The following is a 20,829-nucleotide window of genomic DNA, read 5'->3' as shown; positions in this document are numbered from 1 at the left end:
GACTATACTACTGAAACATGGTGTGAAGCCAAAAAATGTGCAATATGATGAAGGAAAATTTTAAGTAATAGAAAAATCTCCAAAACTATGCACAGATAATATCACTGGAACTAACGAAGATACGTGAATTCAGCTATTTAAGAATACAGATCAGTTTGTAGAAAACTTTTTTACAAAAGGAATTTCTTTATATTATATTCTAATGAAAATAAAACATAGAATGTTAATAATATTATATTATTATTATTTTAATATTATATAATTAATATAATATAAATATAACTAATTAAATAGTAACTATTATTTTTAATGTTATAATAGACTGGGGATCTTTTATATTTTTTATTTTTGGGTAACTTTTCATCATCAAGATCATGTTGTCTAGTTTCCTTCAGAAAGTTTTTGCAATATTAATAAATGTAATATTTTTTCTTTTTTTGGTTTATAATGTTTTATTATTTTCAACACTCGCGGTGGCCTGGAGTTTGAAGGCCCGCCTCTCATACGTGAGGGGCGCGGGTTCGAAACATGGCAAGTACCAATGTGATCTTTTCCGAGTCATATGTACTTTCTAAGAGTATTTAGACAGACACCACTGGCGGACGGTGAAGGAAAACATCGTGAGGAAACCTGGTCTATGGTCTAGCAAGCGTGGTGATTAATGCTCTAACCTTCTCCATGTGAGAAGAGGCCTTTGCCCAGCAGTGGGCTCCGATAGGCTGATGATGATGATGATGATTATAATTTTCAACATGTATTGCTCACAGGTAAGGTCAAAAAATATTCTTATACTTGTTTCAAAACCAACGAGCATGTAGGTATGTCAAAAGTGGTAAAATAGGAATGATAATATTTTTGATGTTTCTGTTTGTTTTTTTTATATTAAAGGAAAACTATAGGTGAAAAAAATATCTTAAACCTAAATAACATCAATTACTGTTTTATATCAGTAGATATAATGTTTTATTTAATTTTCACCTTCAAACTGTGATAAAACCATACCACTTTTTAGGCTATTTAACATCATAAATAAACATAGAATATTGGCAACCCTGGTAAATATAACGTATTATTATTTACAAAAAAAGGTTTCCTTTTGGTTTAAGAAATGCTTTTTAGAAGTTAGAATGTCGAGCAACACAAGTTCCTTCAGCAGAAATATAATAGAAACCTGGTAAAACTATATTATATGTTGTTAATTTTCTTAACTTTTCAGTATTCAAATAACTTGTTAACTAATGGTAACTGGATTCAAAGTTATATAATAATATCAGTTTAAAAGAAAAATCTGTGTTCAGATTACTTTAAATTAATGGGTATATAAATCACTGTTTTAAAAGTAACAAAGTGAAATATGGTATAAATCCGACACTTACTGAATGAATTGGAGCGGTACTGGTAGGACGTGGGAGGGATGAGCACGTCACTATTCAGGCTCGACACACTGACGTCACGAAGCTCGCCCAATGAGGAAGAGCGCAGGGTTGGCAACGAGAAGTTAACTTCCTTAGTCCTGAATAATAAATACTTTATGTAACAAAACTTCTTGGTATATTTGTAACGTATTCCCGAAAGTAAACTGTTTAATAATTTTGTTAATATTAAGTCCAATAATTTCCACATCATCCTAATTCCAGGTCATTGGCATTACGTCAATTTAAACAGGCGCACCTTATAGTTGCGTGATGTCATCAAATTACTAAAATAATATCTGAAATTAAATTTAATTCCTACAAAAATTGTAACTTTATTCCTGTACCGTTCAATTTCTTTTTAAGTTAATATTTGATGATAAACTAAAAATAGTATAACACTCCGAATTCTACCGTACAATCATTTTAATAATACAATGCTTTGGTTGCAAAAATAGGTTATTTTTTACAAAATATCAAATACACATTATTATGCTTATTTAATAAAATTCATAAAATATTCTCATTCTGTTTATTATAGTTATAAAATGTTATTTATGAATGTTATTTTATATTTTTTTAAACATATTATTTGTTTCATTTCCAAAACAATCAAATAAATTGAAAGACACATATATGAGGTCGAGCACGGCCTAAAATATATTCAATCTATAACAGATTTTCAAATTCGGAATTACATGCTTTTGAGTAGAGATTATATCGGTAACTGGATAGCTATTCCAAAACAAACATTTAAAAGGGAGTCAATAATTGGACTATTTAAATTTGCTTATTTACTAAATTAATACTAAGCCTTGCAGGTTGGACCAATAACTAAGGTTCCAGAACAAAATTATGACACATGTATATGCCAGCTTTAACTCACTCAACTATTTTAAATGAAACTAAATGATCCGAAATATTGCGTTAACATCTCACTCTACATTATGACTGAAATAAAACGATTAACGAGAACCAACCAGTCCCAAACAATAGAGCAGATTTCGCAATTTAATATTTACATTATAATAGAGGACTTTGTTACTTCACACAATTACATGAACATATCTTTTAAATAATCCTTTATACTGTAATAAACTTTTATGAGACTATTATAACAATATATCACAGTATTTAAAGACAAATATAAATAATATTTCAAAGTTAGCTTCACGTACGTCTACTGTAACCATTAATAATGGAAGATAATTTTTTTATGTTACTGTTGGGACAGTTATACACAGTCTATTCTACACAATATATACTTGTATTAATAAAAATATTTTTATATATGTACCGTCTTGTTTGTCTTATTTAAATATATCTTTCAACGAATGGCTATTTTCGCTCTGTATCGAAAATATTTTATTTGTAAAAGAAAAAAATTGTGTGGCTTTCCGTGAAAATTAAAAAAATTATAAATATTATTGTGGTCCACGTTCGGGTCCCTGGCATACACTCTGTGAGGCACAATTATACATGTGTAAAAAAAAGTGTATCCAAAGTTTTCCAAAACAAATGAAATTAGTCTCTATGGGTACAAATTAGTGAGCTAAGATCTGGCAGCGTTAGTATTTTTAGGTTTAGGTATACTTGTAAGTATTAAGTGTGTGCAAAAGTGTGTGTGTGTGTGTGTGTGTGTGTAGATTAACAGTTGAATTCACAAGATTTTGACTCCTTATAAATTATGTAATGGTATTATTATAATGAAGTCTATTAGCTCCGACACCCTCAATAACTATACTTGATTTAAAAAAATTTTTGGAGAAAAATTGTTAAGAAAAATAAACTAGATTTATTTAAATAATGTAAACAATATTATATTTGTCCACATTAATAAACAAAAATGTATAATACTCATTACTTATTCGATCAAAACACCTCTTCTATATATCAGTACATTATTTCTACATTCTACATTCACAGTCCCTTATTAACAATAATAATGTCTTAATAGTCTTTAAATGATCCCTATGCTCTGAAATGTAAGACACATTTAATTGACTCGCATCCTTAATTTACTGAGTACGAACATGAAAGGGATGTAGAAAGCAGAATTAAATTCATGTAGGATCTTCACTCACCGTTTGGGTAACGCTTTATTTGGCCCAATTACCTCAGACGTGTAATGTGTTCCCTTATCATGTATGTTTATTATATCCTTCAACACTTCATAGAAATGTCATGTATTATTGTTAAATCATTAATTGTTTTATTCATCTAGACTATAATATGTTTTCTCGGAATTAAATAATGTTTTTTTTTTCTTGTTTATTTAAAGTCATCGGTTTTCTCTTCCCCTTTTAGTAAAAATTAAAAACTCGTAAATATTACAATTCCTTGTATTTATATTATAACGCAAAACAATAATATTAAAATATATTATTTCAAAACAGATAAACAAATCCTGTCAATTTAAATACAGAAGAAACCTTAAATGAAATATTAAGACAGATAAAAGTAATTTGCATAAACGTTTTGTCTAGACAAATACCCAAAAAGATAAAGGTGACAACGCTAATAACTGTTTTAAGGCAGCCCTTAAGTTCTTAATATAAATTACCTTTAAATTTATAAAAATTTGTCTGCTCATAGTCTAATATACCTAAGTTTTCTATAAAATGCATGAGGGTTTTATGTTTAAGAATTCCACAGTCATTTATTCTTTAAATATGTCACCAGATAAAAATTTTATTTTATTTTTAAATAATGAAATATATTTTAAAATCAATTTTATTAGTCGTTTTTTATAAACGCAAGGCCTAAAAGCCTTTGCACGTAGCTCACACAGCTACATATATATCACATTACGTCACTGTCATTGTTACAAAATGTAAATGAGTAGCCTGTAATTGGAATATATTTTCGAAATTCAATATATTCCCTTAATAAGTAACTCATTTAATGTTTCCAGAGTGATGTAATGTAAAATGATGTCAATTATGTTTACAATTTGCCTTAAGTACATATTGCCTTAAGAATACTCAGCATCTCGATTTTTGATATTAGTGTTATAAAAGATCCTGGATAAATTAAGAAAGTATTTAAAAAAGAAGCTACAACATTTATGATAATTATTAATATAGAGCTAAGGAATATGGGGAATTATCGCTTTCTTTTCGAAAATAAAAAATATTTGTTTCAACTTACTTACTGGTTTTTAAACCAAACATTAACAGTGATAACTAAACACAATAATGTTGTTAGTAATAATAGTTTTTAAATATGTTTTTTGTCACATCCCAGTATTTATATTTCAGCAATGAAAAAAAAAATATTTTTTTTAATCCAAAAAAGAATGAGATCTGAGACTTTCGCGAGTATTCATTGAAATAAAATTAATATTTTCGAATGTACTACGCTTTTTTAATTATTTTAAACAGATTTTACTCCAGAAGTTTCGGGAATATCTCATCTCCTCCGCCCGCGACTACCATTGCTGCAAAGCAATCGAAACGTCGGGAATATGTAGTTAAAAATAATTATGAATGCGTAGTAAGTCCAAAAAATATAAGTTTTATTTTATTCCAAATAAAGAATACATTATTAAAAATAAACATCATGGGAGGCACGAAAAGGTCTAATGAATCAACTAATCAATATTTATATGAATACTTACAAATAACACGAAGCAGCGATATCATGAGGTGGATACACCAAAATGGGTGGAGATGGGGCTGGGCTTGGGCTGTTTTTACGTCGACGAGCACAAAAAACTCCTGCCATCACGATTAATAGCACCAACGCTGCACTTGCACCGCCTAGAGCTACCAGCACTGCTTCTATCATGGAAGAAAAGTTAATTTATACTTAAACTCTTTATATTTTCTATTCGTATTAATTTACGAATAGACATGGGTAGGAGATCTTGGTCATAATATTAAAAAAATATAGAGTTTAATATCAACTAACTTAAGAATGAATTGTAAGATTTTTTAGCAGATTTAACAATAATTAAAGAAATAACTCAGAAAAATTAACGTGCTGAACTAAAATAATAATAGTAAAACTAAAAATCTTCTTCGATCCCCTAGTAACTCAAAACATTTGATTTCAGGTTATTATTTCATGTTAAAATGGTATAACTACTATTTTCACACAATTTTATTTTAGTTAAAAATATAACAATTTTGATATAACTTGTACAAAGATGCTTTAATCTTTTAAACGGTACAAAGTTTTAATGTCTGCTATAATTACAATAAATCTTACTTATTAAGCGAACTTAAAACAGCGTGGAAGATCTTATAGTACTACTTCTAATTATCAATTGTATCTTGTAAAATAAAAAGGATTTTAAGCAAATAATATATAAAGTTCTCTTCAACTGGAAGTTGTCCATAAAGAAACACACTTGAAATACTAAAAGCATTGTCCCGTTAGAAAATTTATAGCAACACAATTTCTTTCTTTCTTTATTTATTTCTTACTTATATATTGTGACCACTTGATTTTCTTGGCGTCTTAAATTATCTGTCTAGTACATATAATACAAGGAAGCATATAATATTATGTATAATATTAATAAGCATATAATATTATATATAATATAGCAAGGAACTTTTCCGTAAAAGTTATTTAGTTATCTTTTAAATAAAATAAAAATTTAATATAATTAATTGCACGTACGTACATATATGTGTATTGGAATCTTTTAAATTTAGAAGACTTTTAACACTTTTGTAAAAATTGGGCAATACTTTAAGCAAAAAAATGAGAAATAACTTTGAAATTCATTCTTAACCATTTTAATTTTGGTTATGGTAGGTAATTCATTGAAGTTTTTTTTTTCTTTATTTTATAAATTTGGAGTAATCCAAACAGTGTTTTTAAAATTATTATTAGTATTATTAGTAAACAATCTATAAAATGTGTGTAGTGACCATGAAATTTGCCTTTTAAAACAAATAAAATAATCATGAAGGTTGTTATGGTATAGGATAAGATATACTTCAGATGTATACCATGTTTTTAAATGGTTGACATTTGTCTTGTTGGATAAAATGAGAACTTTATTTAAGAAAACTAAGCTGTACACGTGCTAACTTCCCTTCTTCTTCAACAACTACCGCAGAAAATTTTATAGCATCTTAAAAATATTGCAGCATCATTGACCTTAAGGATATTAGGAAAACGAATAATGAAGATTTTATTAACACGGCATGAGAATATCATATTTAATGGTCTCTCCGTATACGATCATGCATCATAAAAGTTTTTATGATATACATTAAAGAATTTTTCATGTACCAAAGACAATCTACAGCATTATGTTACAAACAATATAAAAATACGTAGAAACAATGTTTGTATATTTTATATTATACGAATATCGAAAAAGTTATTAATTTGTAAATTTTCGTTTAGAATACAAAAATAATTAGAATTTCAAAAGAAACTATTGGAATGCTGGTCAATTTTAATTCTATAAAAATATTTTTTTTCAACAATTGTAAATATATGATAGAAAGTTATTTTTTTACACAACATTTTAAAAGTACATTACAAAAACCTTAATGCTTTATCGTGTGTGATCTATATTATATTGTTATAAAAACTCATCCAACTTCCATTAACCACATAGCAGTAATTGATGTAAATTGTGGAAATTAACATAAAGTTTCACAATGCTTCATCAAAATATACTGCATATTTAATTCAAAAATATATATTAACAAAAATAAAGTTGGTCACCGGATAAAATTACTTAGAGAATGACGTCGATTCATTTTATTGCTTATAAAAGAGACAGAAGGAAAAGCAATATCAGAATACGTAAACTTAGATGATTTTAACATTAACTTTTACTAACTTATTACAATGATTGTTATGATGATGATTTATGATTTAGAAAAGAATAGTTAAACTTAAATATTAAAGCTAAATTGAAATATGGGAGTTTATAAATTCTTACCTCTTAAATTTATAGCATTGGCAATGGAGAATTCCGTGACTGTACTGACCGTGGAAGCGGTTTCGTATCTTGGGCTTGCTGACGAAGATTCCACCTGATCGAGAGCTTTGACTTGAATTGGATTTACAGGCTCACTATCCACGTGCTCATAATACTCTTCACTTGGTTCAGAATTGTAGTCACTTTCATAACCTACAAAATGTGTATGTACATATGTGCAATATATTACATATATGAATGCTTTAATTTCCATTTTTGTTAACTTAAAAGTTGAAAAGACTCCATCGCCAGATACATATCCAAGTTATTTTTTAATTTATAATGAAATGTCCAATTTTAAGACCTTACAAAATTATTAAAAAATTGGGAAAAAATAATGACAGTTCTTTTTCTTTTTAATCTCTAGATCTAGTTCAATAAATTGAACTGCATACAAGTAACTTAATAACGTTACATGCCTCGAACTAAAGGGTAAACTTGTTAGAACTATCTTAATATTATGGCTGATATTAATATTAATAATACCTGTATTATACTGTTCGATAGGATCCTTTATAATCTCTATAGGATCGATAGGCGGCGCATACCAGGGTCTTCTCGAGTAGACCTTCTTGCTCGTCACTGTTCGCTCTCCATCATTAACGTTCCGATAACTCGACGGAGACAAGTTTAACATCGCTAATCATCTGATGTTTGCTAAGGAAAAAAAACCATTTTGACACAAGGAACAATGACAAGATGCCATTAAATAATACCGGTCATGAAATAAGTAGTATCGTTATTTATTATTTGTTATATGAATGGACATTAATGGTACATATAATATATTTATAACTAAACTAAGAGAACTACAACGGACAGGTTCTGCCATGTCTAACTGTCAAACTAATTTACTTTGACTATCCTTATACTATGTGAACTTGAAATAGTCACTTAAGCTAAGATTCAAAATGTTTAATGCTTGATAAGGAACCCATTTACATATTATGTAAAATCAGTAACATAGGAATGAGGTATTAGAATAGGTGATGTATTCATAATATAAAGTTTATTTAATCATATTATTTTAAGGACTAATCGCACAAAACCAATCAATAACTTGAAATTCAGTTTCTAATATAAATAGTATCAGCTTCTATTTAAAAAAAAATATACAATGAATTAGTTTTTAAATCAAATTTTGTTTACGAAAATACATGTTTTTCATTCCAAATATTTTTTTTTATATGTTCTTGAGACTACTTTAATGTTCTAAGGTTTAATAAGGGTTATCTCAAAGGGACAATTGAAAGTACTTCAATTAGAATTTCTCCAGAAACTAATTTCGTTTAATATAAAAATAGTAATATCGAAATGTTTCATCTTTTAGAATATAAGTTCAGGAGGAAAGGAATAAAAGAAATGGTTGTTAAAAAGAAAATACTTTCCTGTAACATTATTTAGTGTTAAGACAAATTTTAATGTTGCTCTACATAAAATGTAAAAAACTAAAATTTATATCTTGAAATTAACAATTACAGTTACGTGTCTGAAACATATAGTATGTAGATAAACAAAACTATTAATAATGAAGAAGAACTCCTTTTATTATTTTAACGTTTCCCACAAAAAAAAGCGAAAAAAGGCACCGCTACAATTTGAAAAGTAATATCATTTGTTCATGCAAATGTCAATGTCTCTTATTAAAAGTACAATGATGTCCGAGCTGGAGTTAAGCTTGCCTCTGTTCAATTGTATCTACCTTATCTTTAGCACCAGCTCTAAAGAGAATCAGTTTCATAATAAGAGTAGACAATAATGAATTCTTAAGGATATAATAAAAATTTTGCGTGTAAAATAATTGAAAAGTAAGAACAATTATTTATCTTATTTATTCATTTTCAAAAATCAAAAATAAGGTGACGAACAACTTAGTCAAAAGTGACTAAATAAAATTAAAATATTTGTTTGTTATTTCAAAACATCTATTTTCTCATAAGAGTTTGAGGTTTTTGGTAAGATACTAATACTAGGACTTTTTTATACATCTTGTTGAAAGAATTTCAAAGGGAATTTCATTAAATTGTAAAGAATTTTGTGTAACTTCTGAATAAAAAAGTTGATTCCTTAACAAAACGAGGATAAGACGGACAAGGTCACGAAGGTTAGCGTAGAATAAATTAAAACCAGGAAGGACGGGTCCGGATATTGATTCTACCGATGGGAAAGATAAAAGATAACAAAATACTTCATGGACACTATTTTCAAGTACTATCTAAATAGACGATTAGGAAAATAGGCCCAATGGGCAAATAAACATATTTTTACAGTAATATAAGAATCTGATTTAACTTATATCTAGTCTTGAATACAAAAATATATATCTAAATGTATGTGGATAAATGTACATAAGAACCTTCCTCTTATAGTGATACTTATAATTCGAAAGAAACTTTTGTTGATATAAAATACAAAATAATTATTATAAAAATCCGAATCAAGAGCTACTTTTATGTGTTGTTTTTATTTTAAATTTTAGGTGAATAGAATTGAATTTAACAAATACTTAGAATTTATACTGCCTTACATTTACATTAAACCCGTTAATATTTTTCTCTTTACTTGAGATATGTTTATATAATATCTTAACAATTTAATATTCTCCCACTTAAATGAAACCTCTTGAGTAAGTAATTATTCGAAGCCCCGCTTATAGGACTGAAAAATAAATTGTCCTTCTTTCTTACATTTATTTTAGTAGCCGTGGTTAAGCAAGTTTTGTGACGTTGCTTTATAACAAAGTTATTTCGTTAGCAAATTATTTACCCCGTTAACGAAGGCAATACAAAGTTTTGAATTGTAATCAGAAGTAATGTGACATTCAAAGAAAATTAAACTATTGTGATTGGGTATTTGTTTTTCTATTATAATGTTTATTCATAAAAAAAAAATATTTAAGAGTTATTAATATTTTCACTACACTGTGCTCCGTTATCTTAATTCTAGTATAAATAACAGAATATTGCTATAGCAATAGTATGTGGCACTCGATTTAGTGAAAAAATAATAACTCTCGAGAAAATCACTGAAAACCAAAAATATCTCTTACACCGTCTTCTTTATTTTCTTATCAAGATCAATCATTTTTCTTTGTGTAATTTTCAATTGTCGGAGCTTTGTGAATTTTATTTTAATTTATTTTTATTACAAGAGGTAAAAAAATTCCTTTACCTACGATCAGTTTCTTTTAGGCAATTGAAAAAACATACGGATCGAAAGCGATTATTCCTACATATATATTCACTGATTATATTTTGAGCTGCTCTATTTTGTAGACAAATTGAAAAATTATACTTTTTGCCAAGTTCTGACGAAATGAGTTCCCTTTTTATTTCTTATAAGGTTAATAACATTTTCACATAATCCTTACATTTTCTTAAATTATAACTAACAGTATTTTTGATTTACGATAAGCTGTGTGATAACATTATACAAACAATTTGTCACTTATTTTATATAGTAACTTTATCATTCTGGAATATAATCTGCTTATATTTGAAATTATATATGTATAGTATTTTTAGTATTATTTAATATTAACAATACCCTCTTAGTTAATGAAGGTATGACCCTAATACGTAGCAATCAAATGACACGCAACATTACAAAATTTCTGTTCATCTATTTACATACACTGACGCAACGAGACAACTTTAAGTGCCCTAGTAATGTATTATAATATAATTAATTACTCTTTGGGCTTTCATGCTATTATACGTCAATTTTGATGTACATAAAACCCTTGCTTAGGAAATTCTGAGTAGCAATAATTTTATACTATTATATATATAACCAGGTACCAGCCCCGGCTTCGCACGGGCTCTTTACAAAAAATATAAAATAGCCTATTTAATTTTGAGAATTATTAAACTTATATTATGATATATCAAATGGTACGCCCGATTTAAATGATTTAAAAAGTAATTTACAGATACTGATGTAGGCGTGAAAACGAAATAATTAATTTTGATAAGATTTAGTACTGTATTAATGTAAATAGCTTTCCAATAGACGCTTTAGGAATGCCAATTTTTAAAAGTTGTAAAATGGTATCCTTAAGAGATAGACATATGCCATTGCAGACTTTTCTGTAGACCTATATAAAATACACAATTCCACCATACATTGTATTGTTATATCTCAAAGGGTTTTGGAAGCGTTTTCATTAAAAGCTGACAGACGGCTCATTTTTTCCCGATATGTTCAACAAATATCGTTAATATACACACAAATCATTACAAAACTTAACAAATTATATACTAACCCCTTCCTTGAAAATCACGCCATCGAGTGGTGAAAACCGCTTGATAATTGGTGCAGTAGTTTTTCTGTTTATTGCGAGCAAACAGACAGACTGGGCAAGGTACTTTATTTTATAATATGTATACATAGATAGATAGATTAGCTTAGGAATAAAAAAATATTGACATTTTTGTTTTAGGTAAACATCTTTATGTATAGTATTTTTCAACCTTGAAAACTATTCGTTACACCTACAATTTTTTATTGATTTATGATTTTTTTTTTATTTATTTAATCACAAATTCATCATCGTTTACAACCTATTAACTATTTAAAATCCCACGTGACCTGGACGCCTCTCTAGGCGTTCTGTTATCTACATATACTATCTATACTAATTTAATATACATCATCTGGTGATAGAAGAACACCCATTAAATACATAGTTTTGTAAGAGAAGACACAAAAAAATCAGTTTGGCATTTGAAATATCATAAATATTTAGTTTGACGATATTTTAAAACTTCTTTAAGTTTTTTTTAAGTCTTTAAAATAAGTTGGTCGATAAGGATTTAATAAGATGTTAAAATTGTCACTGTGTAATTTTTTTTGTTAAATATGTTTTTTTGTTGTTTGTTAAATAATGATGTTTAAATTGGTCAAGGATCCAACAAATTACGTTACACAATTTTAACGCCAATATTACTAGTTGTATACATATAAAGTGCTTACAAATTCATGAGAGGGACTAATAAATAAGCTTAAGGTCCAACAACCTTACCTATGATAAAATAACATAGTTATCCGAATATACTACGTTCAGAAATATATTTATTAGCTACCATTTTATATAGTTAAAAGGAAATGAAACAAATTCATAAGAGGTAAAAAGTAAAAACAAAAAAGGGCTTAACTCTAAAGATCAGCTTAGAGAACAGATTGACAGCTTACGAAAGTAATTGTTTGTATAGAACCTCAAGGACTCATGGATTAATCAAGATAATATTGCATTAAAAGAAATATTTTTTGATTAAAGATAACTCTTGATCGAAATGATATAGGAAAAATCCTTAATTAATTTATAAATACAATAGTTAATACAATATAAGGTCAAGATCGTATTTGACATGAATGAAAGGAAATGATGAGACTTCTCTTAGAAAACTTATTAATTCTTTTTAAGAATAATATATTTTTGTATGAATGAAAAATAAGCGGGACACTATGCATGAGTATGAAAAAGGAAAAAATATAAATGTAATGACTTTTTATCTGAATAATCAAATAATTTACTTAGAAATTTCCTACACTTTGGTAATTGAGAGAAAATGTCTGACAAACCTTTTAAGTCACGCATCATAAAACCTTAGAACTTAATATGACCCTTTTGTGTTTAATACTAGAACAGAATCGTTAACCGGAATTAAAAGTTTTCAATTATTTAATTAAGGCACAGATGATAAAACTTTAACTATATTTACCTTTACGGCTTTCTTCTTCTTAAAGAAAGATACCATTCAAGAAATACTCTTGACAACTTAACATATATTTATTATATATAAAATTAAATTATTGTTAATTATTCCAAATTAGATAAGTGTACCGATTAACAAAGGATCTCTAAACTCTAAATCTCTAATCTCTAAATATAAACCTCTATAATAATATAAATATAATCAAACTCGATTCTGTGGAAAGTCTGGTAGGAAGTGAACATTTTATCAGTAAAACAGTATTTCACAAAGGCAAGTACAAACTAAAAAGCTAGCCAGCGTGCTCACATAACTACAGATTATGGAAAATTTACAAAAACCTGAATTAATAACGCTTACAGACGAAAAGTCTAATACAGTGATCGAAAATTGCAACATTTTTGATGGAGATGGATAACTTTAATGAAAAAAGAAAGAAAATAAAATTGGATAGCGTGAATAATAGTAGATTTGTGTGTCACTTACAAAATCTACTTTAAACTTATACCAAGATTTACAAGATCGCCTGCTGAGTATAGAATTCAATTCTTAAAAAGTAAGCTACATGTATCGAAGAAACAATGTCTAGTTCATGGAAATAAAGCACCTGGAATTGTAAAAGTTTTATTGCTTGAAGTTGATAAAATAGGTAGTTAGTTCCGACGACATAATTTATATACATACATATATAGTTTTGATTGTTTGTAAGAATTTCTGTAAATTCTGAAAGCACTTTTACTTTTCAGAAAGATAAATTTTTTGGTAGATTATTATCTGATTGTTCGTGAATACTGAAAAAAGAACAAAACTAGGAAACAAAAAGCCAAGTATTGGGGGTTAACATAGTAAAGTACAAGAAATTTGAATTTCTTGATCCTGTAATTTTGTAAGGATCTTTTTTAATCTCTGTGGAATAAAAAATAATCCGTCACGCCTATCCAAATTAAACAAAATCGGAGAGGCTTTAATTGAAGTACAGAAAAAGTTTTATTGTTCATATAAAAAAAAACAGTTTATAAATTTTCCAAATGTAAACGGTAGTCTTAGATCAAATCATATTTGACCTTGAATTGTTTTTTATTTTTAATGGTTGTCTAGACTGTGAATCAGGATTTAATTTATTATCGGAAATGAATATTTTACGAGTAATGAAAGTAAAATATTTTATATTTCATCGAGAGAAAAAGGGTTTCTAATCATAAAACAACATAGAATTTTAAGACATGTATGAACTATGTATATGAAATATAAACTGTATTATGAAAAACTAATTCTTATCGTCCCTTTTTTATCGTATTATTACGAGTATTTCAGGACCTGGTCAACAACAGAGTGTTATAAAATAAATTAATAAAATTAAATAGATGTGTAGTGAAAATTTTTCATCAAGACATCCTCTTTAGGAGTGACCAAATGTTATTTTATCTTAAAAATATAAAAGTGGCGAGACCTAAAAGAAAATTTATTAAAAAAACGTTATTTGTAGCTTCTAGTTTTTACTTTTTCATTTAAAGATAAAAAGTAAAATGAACAAATTGTTGGCAATTTAATTTACTCAATAGAATATTCTATATTTTTGTCTGTAAAATTGCTAGTTTTTCAGGATATCACGCGAAAACATTTTTCACCCTTCTTCCAATATGACAGTTTGGAAGCCATTGTGGTAACCCTACAAACTTGAATTTAACTGTGTACTAATCCTGATATACATAAAAAATTTACTTCTCTAATAATTTATCCAAAGGCCAAAAAAAACTTAAATTCATCACAAATTTTTCGCAGACAACCTTAGGTCTTAATATTAGCAGAAAAAATGTCTCTATTTATGGTATAACATCTACTGAACAAGGAGATTGATTCTCATATTGATTGATTGAAATCATACTATTTAAAGCACTAAGTTTCAGTTGGTAAACAGTTTAGTTTAACTTAGCAAATTGATGGCATTGTCAAAAAAAAAAAAACAAAAGTTTTTTTAACTATACTTTGCACGTAATTCGTTTTTAATAACTTTTTTTAATATTTTTTTTCCAATATATCAAATTAAGTATACAACAACTATTCATTCATTAAACCAATTATCAAATAATTAAAATTCAATGGCTAATTAATATAATTATAAATTTGTAATCAGGTTAAGATTACCATTTAGAATTTACTAAATATTTTAAATAAGATACACAAATGTGACTTGCCTTCACAAGTGCACCTTTCCAATTTAAAAATTCATGTTCGCTCCAACTTTCCTCCATATTTTCTGTGAAATTACCGGAAAAAAACTGCTAAAATCTCTAGGATTAAAATGAAATTCAATATAAAAGCAGAATCCTTAATAATGTTACAGATATTAAATAATTAAATAGACAGATAAAATTTTCCTATCTTTGCCATGTAACTGCAATATACTTTTATAAAATTATTGAGTTGCCATAAAAAAAATATATGACTACAAACTAAAAATACATTTCACTACCTACCGCGTCGGCGACGACAATGCATCTATAAAAAACTACAATGTAAAATTAAATAAACTTTTAGATTTTATAGCAGTGATTACGAATTCAACAGATACCTTCAGAAAAAGCTCAAGAAAAAAAATGCATTATATTGAGATATTGAAATAGTTTGTGTGTCTTAATTTATGTACATTTATATATACGTGTTAAATGATTTATCCAGTCACGTGATTCTTATAAAATTTAAATAAAGCCTTTTTAAAACGATTTCATTATGTAAAAATGGGTTAAAATAGTAACTGAAAGTGTTTTTTTTTCTGGGGTCAAATATATTAAAAATTACTCAAGATTAAATAATATTTTAGAATTCATTTAATAATTAGTCAATATATTTCGATTTTTACCTATATTAAAAATAAAATTAAAGCAATTAATTATCTGTTCATGAAATCTGTGAGATATTTGTATAAGATATGTGTTCTCAATTTAATTAGTACATGTAAATTAATAGGGTTTCTAGCTAAATATAAATCTTTATTCACATAATACTAACTCAAATACTTTTTATTGATTCTTATTTAAGTCATCAATCATCATCAATCATCAAAAATGGGACAGCTTACGATGATATAAAACTTTTCACATAATATCTTATCATTTCAAATAAGATTACTTTTTATAAGACTTTTTGTGCTTTTGTATGTGTATAGTGTGTTTAAAGTTATAAATGTAAATGAGTGTGCCTAACAACATTACTCAGGACTATAACAAAAAATATCGTAAATTTTGTCAAAGCTCAAAATATTAATTGTGAGAGTTAGTAGTATCAAATTTAACATTCAACGTTTCAGAACTACTCCTAAAATCTATAAGTATATTATTTGTATGATAAAATTTCTATCAATGTATTTCTAAAAAAATCCGCATCAAACTATTCATTTAACGAAATACAATGAAAAGTATTTCTGTTTGCTATTCCTACATAATCAACAATAGCGACTATCATGCATTGGCTTAAATAGATTATGAGAATTGAAAATCCATTTTATTTCCGACTTCATAAAGAGTAAAAAGCAAGGTTATGTGTTTTAGGAGATCGTTATTTTTAAATTTTATCATTTGAAAAAGACTTAAAATAATTAATGTTATACTAACGAAACCTACCTATAGAATCAAATCAAAATATTTTATTTCCATCCAATCTATAAGCTTTAACTATTTCAGTAATTATATATATTTTTTTAATAATATTTTTTGGTATAATTAAAATAGAAAAGTAGTTTCTTATCTTAAGAAAACATACTGGCAGGCAAATATGCTTTTTAAAACGGTGATTTATATTCAATACTTATAATCACTTTGGTACTCTAAGAATGATCGAAGTCATCAAAGTAAAATATATAATTCATGCATGTAATTTTTACTCAGTTTAATAAATTGCAAAAAGACTCCTGGCATATGAATTAAAATTTTAACATTGTATACTTATAATTTAATAACTATTCCAATTTATTAGTAATAGAGTTCCGTAAAATATTTACCGTAACTTTTTTTATTTAAACATTACTAATTATATATTTTTTTGTACTGATTTTAGAATCTTGTCTTAAATTGCATGGCTTTGTTAAATGCACTTGTACATCTTATATAATCTTGTACATCTTATATGTACATCTTATACAAGTCTATAGACTTAGAGAATTTAAATACCCATAAACTTTTTGGCTTACGAAAATATAAAGATTTCTTAATGCTAATAAAATAAGGTATATGTATCTTTGTGTTAGTCAGCTCTTTATTTTCAGAGTATTTACGTTTTCTATTATTGTTGAACACATTCCTGTCTTTTTATCTATTTTTTAGAATATCCTTAAATCTCACAGCACAATATCTGTCGTCGCAGTTTTTTATATCTTTAAAATAATCTAAAAATTTATAATTTTAATAAAATAAACTATACTATTCATAAAGTGAGAAAGGGTTTGAAAAATCCTAAAACTACAACATATATTTAAATCTCACTCCAAGTGAGATCATGCAATAACCAACAGGTTAACAAGAGGATCTACAGGTGAAAAGTTACTTACCTTCAAAAATCAAAACACGAACACTTAGTTCGAAGACAACTTTCGATATTTCTAAACACACATCTGCATGCTTTTCTACTTATGCTTACATATAACAACTGGCGGTTATAATTGAAAAGTTGAAATATTTTCCTCAATATTCGGAAACACACGATGTTTGCGGGAGCCTGTTAGCTACTGTGCTAAAGTAGCGCAAAAGTTACACAAATTCTGCGCATGTCATGTAAAATAAAGTTAAAACACTAAGGGTAAGTTTACTTGCATAGAAGCATGTTTGATTTTGACGTATACGCCCTTTTAAGTCGTAGAAGATTTTAATACAAATTGGATTTGATTATTAGGAAGGCTAAGTGTCTATGTGAAAACTATTTATTTAATTTCAATGTTTTTTCCTCTTTGTAAACAGAATGTTAGGTATTAAGGTAAGTTTTTCTTAAACATGCATTTATTTATCCGCATTCATAACAGTATTATTATATATCTTGAATACATCATTATCTCTTACACTCTTTTTTATACTACTAGCTGTGCCGTGTCACGCATCGCTGTGAACAACAAAAGACAGAATATGTTTTATTGAAGTTTAATTTTTCAATACTTGTAGATATATGCATACATTTTTTTCCCATTGTTTGAGTAGATATAGAGGCTATCTGGTATTCCAACACGGGAACACGCAGCAGACAATTGTCTCTAAAGATTGACCATGAGCTTTGTTAATAGTGACTGCCAACAATCGAATTAGGAATTGCAATCTTTTAAATTGAAATGGTGTATCGATCGGGATCATGGGATATCGAGAAAATTCACCTTTGAAAGGCCCCGTTAAAATAGTTGCTTCCTATATTGTTCATTAATTTTTCTACTACAGTCGTGTGCCGTTGCAGAGTTTTGGTTGGTTAATGGCGCACTTAGGGGTATATTAGTATCGTGAAAAATAAATGAAAACAAACCTTGAAGCCTGTTGTATGTCGTGTCAAAATTTCACGTGAATCAGTGCAGAACATTTTGAGTTTTCAGAGCATTTTCAGAGCAGACAGAACTAAATAATTCACTTTTAAATTATATACAAAAAATATTTATATGACCGACGCAAAAGAGTTTGAGAGTAAAGGCATGAAGGGCACTATATCAAAGATTTCGTTTGAACATTTTACATTTTATTGACAAATTGGTGCTGTCGATGGTTTAAATATGTCGATGCTGTATGCAGTGAAGTGAATGTATCTGAGAATAAGGTACCTCGGACCAGAAATGAAAACAAAAACAATACTTCATATAGGAATAAACCTGTGCAATGTGAACTAAAAGCAAGTGTGGTAAATAAACATACTATCTCGGACTACTCTGGCCAACCACTCTTTTCGAAGCTATAAGCACGCCTTTATACGTGTAAATACCATGATAATATGATCCATACGTTCCCAAAGAGATAACAAGCCTTACTTTCAAGGTGAGGTAAGCAAATATCTTCACCGATACAGAGACCTACTTTGAGTCATGGAAAGTTCAGGAAATAATAGCTCTAAAGACTGGATATACAGGTCTTAGACAGGATACAAAAATATAGTCGACGACGTTGAAGTTAGAATAGATTTGAAGGTATATAGTCCATGAAATAACTTTTTATTTCCAACATTAGGACATGTGTTCAAAGTGTCTGAAATCGGACCCCCTAATAATACAGTGACAACAATATTCTACTAAGCCGTCACTGAAGTAGATATTAATCATAAAATGTTTTAATGCATATCCGTTCTTAATTATTACTGCGAGATAACAATAAATTTTTACAAATAGCAGACTATCTTAAAACCACTTCGAGAAAAACGAAGTTCCAATTTAAGGATTAACTTTATGGAAAGGCTTTTTGTTTGTTTTCAATCAGGTTTAGAAACGAAAAAATCCATCCCACAACAACAACAACAACCCTTACTACTAACAAAAAACTAACGTTTTGACTTCCAACAAGAGTTTTATTTTCTTTTATGTTGAAATGTTTATCATCTAAGTTTAATAATACTTTATTATTTTTTCACCATTTGTGATGATTAGTAATTTAAGATAAAATAATAATTTTTTAAGCCTTCTTTAAAGCCACATATAAAGTTTTCTCCAACAATCTTTCTTATTTCCATCTGCTAATTATAATAAAGGAGACTACTTGTCGGTAAGTTTATAATAAATGAATTTATCTCTTCTTTTCTGTCCTGTTATTTTTTTATTTATGAAAGGTTAACAAGTTATTATCTCTTCAATGACGCACTAGACAACCCACTATCAACGTCACTTTGTAATGTAACACGTCCATCAAAGTCAAAAGTTGCTTAGAGTAAATGTAATAAAATGATCAAAAATTTGGTTTTCTAAAAACATTAAATCTCATTAAATTCTCACTAAATCCACGTTATTACATCATTTGCAGTAGACATAAATCTTTGCAGGATATATCGATTGCTACCATGTACAAAGACGGTGCGTCTCTGTATATGATAGCAATCTTTTGCTTCAACTGATTTCATATGTCTCTTCGTTTTCTGTTGTTTCAGTTGTTACAATTTCGACCTTTCTATTAAATACCACCTGCTGCTTCAAAGAAAAATAGTTATGTTGGTTTCCCCTGAGCGCTCACTTTCTTGAAACCTGTTTACGTTCTCCTGGTATAATTATTCTAATTACGAGTTATGTTACATTTCTATAGAAAGTCCACAAAAATATTAGGTCAAACTTGTTTCGAAGTAACAAAATACTTCGCAGTTACAAATGTTGGACAAGAACATGCTTTTCAGAAGTTACTAAATTTCAACAAGTCTGATTTCTTATGGTTTTATAAGGTTTCAAAAGTAGTTATGACAGAGAACCATAACAGGACGTCCATTTATCAAGCCTTTTGACTGTCTTGTTCCTTTAATCCTAAATGTGATTATACTATACAAAACACTAGAACGCAGACATAATAATTGTAGATATCAAATTCGCTAGGGAATAAATTCTACGATTAGTTGAATAAATATTCCTCGACCTTGGCCCATTTTTTGATACCCTGATATCTTGTAACATTGAGACAAAGGAAAGGCGCAATTTTATTATTTTAAATGTTATGTTAACTTATCTTGATTTTTTATACTACTTAAAACACATTTTTATTTTTACCATCTTTTGAAATAAGTAGAGTTATGTTTTTTGAGTATATTCATGTGTGTACGT

General features: G+C 27.7%; 2 protein-coding genes across 2 annotated transcripts in view; one reads left to right on the top strand and one right to left on the bottom strand.

Annotated features, from left to right (window-relative positions):
- The window catches only part of LOC116771357 (synaptotagmin-15-like), a 37,693-nt gene extending 19,905 nt beyond the window's left edge, over positions 1-17,788 (bottom strand). Inside the window, exons 1-5 of the mRNA XM_032663199.2 lie at positions 17,623-17,788; positions 7,852-8,022; positions 7,327-7,518; positions 5,032-5,194; positions 1,377-1,513 (exon numbers count right to left, since the gene is read on the bottom strand). Of these exons, the coding sequence (XP_032519090.1) occupies positions 1,377-1,513; positions 5,032-5,194; positions 7,327-7,518; positions 7,852-8,002 (643 nt within the window). The 5' untranslated portion in view covers positions 8,003-8,022; positions 17,623-17,788. The remainder of the gene's footprint in view (positions 1-1,376; positions 1,514-5,031; positions 5,195-7,326; positions 7,519-7,851; positions 8,023-17,622) is intronic.
- Positions 1-20,829, top strand: part of LOC116771582 (basic juvenile hormone-suppressible protein 2-like) — a 143,720-nt gene that overhangs the window by 113,776 nt on the left and 9,115 nt on the right. The gene's annotated exons all lie outside the window — the stretch shown is intronic.

Source organism: Danaus plexippus, chromosome 17 (genome assembly GCF_018135715.1).
Source record: "Danaus plexippus chromosome 17, MEX_DaPlex, whole genome shotgun sequence".
Classification (NCBI taxonomy): Eukaryota; Metazoa; Arthropoda; class Insecta; order Lepidoptera; family Nymphalidae; genus Danaus; species Danaus plexippus.
Note: the sequence above shows the minus strand (reverse complement) of the source record. Positions and strands in the feature narration are given on the sequence as shown.